Below are 6,706 nucleotides of genomic sequence, written 5' to 3' on the forward strand. Positions count from 1 at the left end.
CGTCTACTAAAAGTTAGTTTTTATATAGAATGTAGTTGTACTTATATATATGTAACCCTGGTAAATACTAGCCGCAACATACCGATCGGCTAGAGAGAACCTCTCTTTAGCTTGATGGATTGAGAGTCAGACTAGTAAGCTTGGGGTCCCGGTTTCGATTCCTAGTGGAGGCATTGAAATATATAATGACCTCTGTTACATATATAAATCGGTTTATCACATATGTCCATCTATAACTTGTATGAATTGCTCTAGTATACACCAAAATTATTTCAATATCATGGAAAAACAAAACTCAATATACATGTGTATGAAATCATCATGTACATCCCATCGAAAGGTGAGAGGACATATTTTCGCAAATTAATCAACTAAAAATACAATATTTTTTAATTATCATCATTGAATTAACATTAATATGACTTTAGCTTGCTTATCTATGCCGTATGCTTGAGATATTCAATATTCAGTTATAGTATTCAACTTATTAAATTGTTATAAAAGTGTAACGTTTAGATTCTGCGGTAAATTGGAACTCGATAAAATCACTATTTATTTCGCGCTTTTGTTTCATTGACAACGTGTCCAATGTAAATATGTAAATTCATGGTTTTTCTGCTAACGTATATCAATTATATAACGCTTACGGCAATGTTTTTGTATAATTGCAGGATGGCCCGTAATCGATATTATCATAGATTCAGTAAACATGAAACAAATACAAAAAGGAAACAAAAACAAAAAACAGAAACAAAAAAGTATATAATAAAACAAATAAAATGGAAAAAAAAAAAAAAAAAAAAAAAAATCATGGTTCCATTGTCATCAATTTTTATACACTCAAATTACAAATAACATAATGATGTCAAGTTTTAGTAAGTTATATAAGATATATTCTTATTTATTAAATACAGGTGTACATATAGTACAAAATCCTTTGTAACGTGCATTCGCTTACCTTAGTAGTTATCAAGGCTTCATGAGGCTTATGGTACAGAGTATACACAAGGAGCCCATTTAAATAGATTGTGAAGCCCGCCTTTCCATTGGTTATTCAATTATTGATTGACATGTGTGAGCTTGTGATAACAGATTGGTTTGTTATGCGCATGTAATGCAAAGTCATAAATAAAGCGTCTATTGATCAACATGTTTCCGTTGCCCATGGTTACAAAATATAGACTGGGTTTGACTGGGTTAGATAAAACGCATTTTGGAGTGAACAGATGAAGCGTTTGTTTAAATGTGAGTATATGTCCATTTTTGAGTTTATGATCACAGATCGTTTGTACACTGTTTTGTTTCTATGTTTGAATGTTCGGTTGTTCATAATGCCATTTCCATGTTAAATAAGTTTCACTTTTGAATTGATACTAATTTATTTGAATAATTGTTAATCTCATATTTTGTCGATATTAATGTTTCATTATAACATCAATCTGCATTAAAAGAGACGATGTTAATCTTACCATTCCAAGTTCACATTGTCTTAATATCACTATTATTGGCATCTTGTTCAAGACACAATGGTGTAGAACACATTATACTTAAAATCTAGATCTAATACGGTAGAGGTAAACAAAGAATCAAACTGCATCATACAGCTTTGTCGTCCTTCTAAGACTCATCAGTGATGCTTAGCACTAAATTTCAAACCTAAGAGGTGACTGTGGGTAGGGCGTAGGTATTATCCCTTCTGTCCAAATTAATTTACCATAAACTGGGATTAAGTTTAGTTTCTTTTGTTTGTCCTTAACACTTTTTTTTCTTTTTTATACCTAACTATGAAATAACAACTTTTATTCATTAGTGTTGAGAGCTCAAGGAAGGACAATGTGTTCCAAAATCAAAATCAGATCAATGAATTAAGTGTTAGATACACTTCCTTCATGCTTGTACAAAAATGAATAGCGCCTTTTAGGTTCCGTTAAGTATATGGTGATACAAGTGAATATCATGATATCAGACTGCAGAAAAAACATCAATAATGATGTCTTTGTATAATTAGATATACTTCTATCAAGTCTTTCAGATCAGAGTTTTTTCTTTATTTTCTGGAGCAAAATGGTTTGTTGGAAACTGTACAACAAAGTAGAAAAGTCAATTGGAAACGGATTTGCAAGATATGGAGAACTGGTTGGAACCTATCCATGGGCTGTTCTGATGTTCTCTGTCTTAGTGTCCGGTTTACTTGGAATAGGACTCGTCAATCTAACGTTCGAATCAGACGTGGAGAAGGTATATACGCCGAGGAACAGTCAAGCGTCTAAAGATAGAGGTACGATAAAAAATCTGTTTGGTGATCATTCTGGGACAAATTTTTACCAACAAAATCTTGCCGAGGCAAATTTGTATGGCAGTGTCATTTTTAAAAGCAAAAATGCGTCAAACCTCCTCACGCGTCTTTACATAAACGAAATCAAAACTGTTTACGATGAAATAAGAGCCAAAGTATTAGGAAATGGAATGAACTATTCACGGCTATGTGCTGTTCGGGATTCTAAATGTGTCGTGGACGGTAACATCATTTTCTCAGGCAACTTTGACAATTCACTTCAGAATAACAACATAACATATCCCGTACTTGGGAGTGTTTCCATGGAATCCGTGTTTGGCGATACCGTTGTTCAGGGAAGGGTGCTCAGATCTGCTAAGTTTATCAAACTTGTTTTTAACTTACGACAAGACACCAAAGAAAACACGGATAATTCTAAATCATGGGAGAAAAGTTTTATTTCTTATATGGAAAACCTCCAATCGTCGTTACTGGATATCTCGTATGCCCACTCGACATCACTTGACGAGGAACTCACATCAAACATCAGTGGCGATATACTGTTTGTGTCACTGACCTTCACCTTAATGATAGTTTACGCGACATTGGTCACGATGACCTGTGATTGTTTACTCGACAGACAAAATCTCGGACGGGCTGGCGTCATAGCCACTGGACTTGGAATATTAGCATCATTTGGACTGGTCAGTGCCTGTGGCGTGGAGTTCGTCGATATTGTAGGAGTGATGCCTTTTCTGATATTAGGTAAGTACCGTAAATCTGACCCTTATATCTATAGTTAATTGTCACCGACAAATTTATTTCTTATTACTATGTTGCTTTTTTAAAACTAAAATAGTACTTTATGACGCTATGAGGGCAATGTGGAAAGGACACACAAGTAAATAAATCCTTCAAAAAATAAATAACCTAAATGTGTCATGCAGCTGTTTCCTACTTCATTGAAGTGTTAAACCTATTAGGTGACATAGGAAAATCCAATGTCTTATTCTTCTTGTGCTTTTTCAGGAGTCTCTGTATAACTCTTTGCTTTGTTCGTAATTTTCTCTAATTTTGTTAAATTTAAGTCATGATGATATTTCCTTATTTTCTATTTGATCTGATTTCAATTTTTTATTGCAATCTGGCATGTTCACGAGATGCGATTAAAGTGTCCATATAGTTGGTATATCGAACATCAGGTGTGATTAAAGGCGATGGTTAAATAATCAAAACAACAAAAGTAATCACGGTTTCCATTAAACTCACATTAATGTTTCTGTTGTTTTTATTATTAAAATATGTTTCAAACAAAAAAGGTGGTTAAGTCAAAATATGACTATATGCCATTACGATTCCTATTTCATTTTGACGACTTTGGTGAAGTATAAGGGATATAATTTTTTGAATGTAAGATTAGAGTATGTCAGTGACCATTTTAATATAATACTGTTCCTAATTCTTATATCATTTTGAATATGAATAAAAATAGACTTTAATAAAAGAAATAATTGATCTGGTTTAATACAAACTTAAGTATTCGACCAAATTTGTTTAGAATGTTCTATCGGGGAAAAATAACATCGGTATTTAAAAAGCTGAGCATTTTTCTTATGTCGAAAGACAAGTGACGAAAACATTTGTTCAAGCTTAAATTTTACCATCATGTCATGTGATAACAATGATAAATATTTCGTTAGTAATTACTACAGTTTTATTTTATCTTTTTTTGGTAGGGATTGGTATTGATGATATGTTTATATTATTGGCCGGTCTCGCAGAAGCTCCGTTATACGAAACACCTCCAAAGCGTGTCGCAGAGACCATGCGAACCAGTGGAGTGGCAATCACTATCACATCTCTGACTGATATCATAGCTTTTGCTGTGGGAGCATCGTCTGTCTTTCCAGGTGTACGGAACTTTTGTATATACACAGGTAAACATGTTCTAAAATTAAAACTGATCCTCTTAAACAGTGAATATATTTTCTCCTGACAAGCAGAGAATCATATCTGACGATTATATTTGTAGTTTCTTATAAATACTTCATTAGAGTAAAAATCAAATTTCTATTAACGTCTCAGGAAATGTTTTAACTTTTAAGGGAATGTAAGAGATAGAGGGGAAAAAATAGAAAACTGCCAAAATTCATTCCATATTTCCTAAACTTCATATATGCTCCTCTTTTTTAATCACAGACACCTTCGTAAAGATGGAAACAACTTCTCTTCAAACACCTCTGAAAATTAACAAAGATAAAGCTTTCTTTTCTTTTTTAATGACCTTTTACGGATTTCCTTGTGTGAATTATCTGTTCTTTGTACCTCATGTTTCTCATACGCCATGACTATGGAACATACAGTCTAAACATACATTTACATACATATTGATTCTGTTTCAGGAATTGCAGTTCTTTTCTGCTATATCAATTTCGTCACATTCTTCATCGCCTGTATCGCTATCAACGAGAACAGGATATCAAAGAACAGACATTGTTGTTTATGCTGCCGCACCATCGAAATGAAGAATCAAATGACGACTGCTTCCAGACTAAATCGATTTTGCTGTGGAGGGACTGCCCCTAAATCTATCTCAGACCTGCAGAGTTTAATGGAACGCCTTCCTGGGTTAACCATCACAAAGTTTATAACTCTGGTACCTGTAAAGATTGTGACCCTTGCTTGTTTTGTGATTTACCTCGGTATTGCAATTTGGGGGTCAACGAACTTCCAACAAGGCCTTGATACAACAAACCTTGTTTCTGATGACTCATATTATTTCACATATAACACACAAAACCAACAACACTTTTTACAGCGTGTACCGGTTTCGTTTGTTTTTGACAAAACTTTAGATTACACGCAATTGTCAACGATTAATGCTATTGACGGTTTAATGGCGTCTGTACAGGAAGACAAAGTGGTCGGTAATAATAAGCTGTTTATCAGCTGGTTAAACAGTTTTAAGTCTTCGCCAAACTACAATAATGTATCTGAGTCTCAATTCGTTAGCAATTTAAAACTATTCCTGAATTTAACTAAAGAATTTAAAAATGATATCATATTTGACAGTACTGGGCAAAAAATACGCGCATCTCGAGTATACATATTCACTAACAATTTGGTTGATTCCAATCAACAGGGGGATTTCATGAAACGAATGAGAAGTCTAACAGAGGACTCTTCTTTGAATGTTATTGTATATTCTCCAAGCTTTATATTCTATGAACAGTATGTTGCAATTCTTCCGTCAACCCTTCAAACTGTCGGAATAGCAGTTGCGGTGATATTTGTTATTACCGCGTTGTTCATGCCGAGTCCCCTTTTAATCCTATATGTCACCGTTTCCATGGTTATGATAATGACTGGAATTTTTGGTTTCATGTATTTTTGGGATCTAACTCTCAGCTCTATCACAATGATACATGTCATTATGAGTGTCGGATTTTCTGTAGATTTCAGCGCACACATCTGTCACGCATTTATGACAGTTGAAGGCAATTCACGTGACGAGAAAGTTAAAAATGCTATTTTACGTTCTGGGGGTCCTATATGGAATGGGGCGGTTTCTTCAATTTTAGGAATCATAATGTTGGTCTTTTCCAAATCATATATATTTAGGTCGTTTTTCAAAGTCATGTTGCTTGTGATATTGTTTGGAGTTGGTCATGCGCTACTTTTTCTCCCTGTGTTACTCTCTCTGATTGGACCAATGGAAAAAAAAGAAGGTGATGCGAATTCTGTGTCTAATAGTACAGACATGACGACTAGCACAAGGCAACGCGATAAAAGCTTCAACAGGGACAGAGAAAGTGAATCCTCAAAAGAAATTTCTTTGCACGTTTGAGTATTGAAAAATAAATTTAAAAAAAAAACAAACAAACAAAAAACATAAAGCACAATTTTTTTTATAAATAGAATTAATCTTAAGAGCAGTTTATTCTTATTTATTAATATTTCAATTGATAACAATTGGGTATAAGATAGAAAAATTGAAAGTTATTGCCAATTATAATATATATATATTTCTTAGTGATACTATATCTATTAGTCTTGCCTATCGGTGCAACGTACGTGCGTAGATGCCATGTAGATAAAAGTCAAACTGAAAACACAATAATATTCCTAAGCAGAAAGAGTTCATGTCAAAAAGCTCGGGTGTGGGGGCAGATATGGCGATCTGAAATCTTTACCGTATAATTATTATCATAACCCTGACATCCAATTTTACAAGAGGTACACTATCAAATTCCTGTGTACAGTTGATTATGTTTGGGGGGTAAGACAGAAACGCGTGTGAATGTTTTTAACCATTCATACATATATATATCAAATAGCTATTAATGTATAGTGATCGAAGTTTTGTCCGTTTAGATGCTTTGAGTTTTTTTTTTAATGTTCAACGTTAACTCGCATAAATGCAGATTATCT

General features: G+C 33.8%; 1 protein-coding gene across 1 annotated transcript; it reads left to right on the top strand.

The window, feature by feature from the left end:
• Positions 1-2,064: 2,064 nt before the first annotated feature.
• On the top strand, positions 2,065-6,122 carry LOC132545097 (patched domain-containing protein 3-like). Its single transcript, XM_060208765.1, has 3 exons — positions 2,065-3,040; positions 4,012-4,212; positions 4,678-6,122. The coding sequence occupies exons 1-3, from the start codon at positions 2,065-2,067 to the stop codon at positions 6,120-6,122; spliced, it is 2,622 nt and encodes an 873-aa protein (XP_060064748.1).
• The last annotated feature ends 584 nt before the right edge of the window (positions 6,123-6,706 follow it).

The sequence above is a fragment of the Ylistrum balloti genome, unplaced genomic scaffold (genome assembly GCF_031769215.1).
Source record: "Ylistrum balloti isolate Yb309-2 unplaced genomic scaffold, AGI_CSIRO_Ybal_v1 Utg369826, whole genome shotgun sequence".
Classification (NCBI taxonomy): domain Eukaryota; kingdom Metazoa; phylum Mollusca; class Bivalvia; order Pectinida; family Pectinidae; genus Ylistrum; species Ylistrum balloti.

Excerpts from the sequence above, each read along its gene's own strand:
- LOC132545097 (XM_060208765.1), top strand. The coding sequence starts at position 2,065 with ATGGTTTGTTGGAAACTGTACAACAAAGTAGAAAAGTCAATTGGAAAC. Across the intron at positions 3,041-4,011 it reads GATGCCTTTTCTGATATTAG|GGATTGGTATTGATGATATG; the intron begins GTAAGTACCGTA and ends TTTTTTTGGTAG. Across the intron at positions 4,213-4,677 it reads GAACTTTTGTATATACACAG|GAATTGCAGTTCTTTTCTGC; the intron begins GTAAACATGTTC and ends ATTCTGTTTCAG.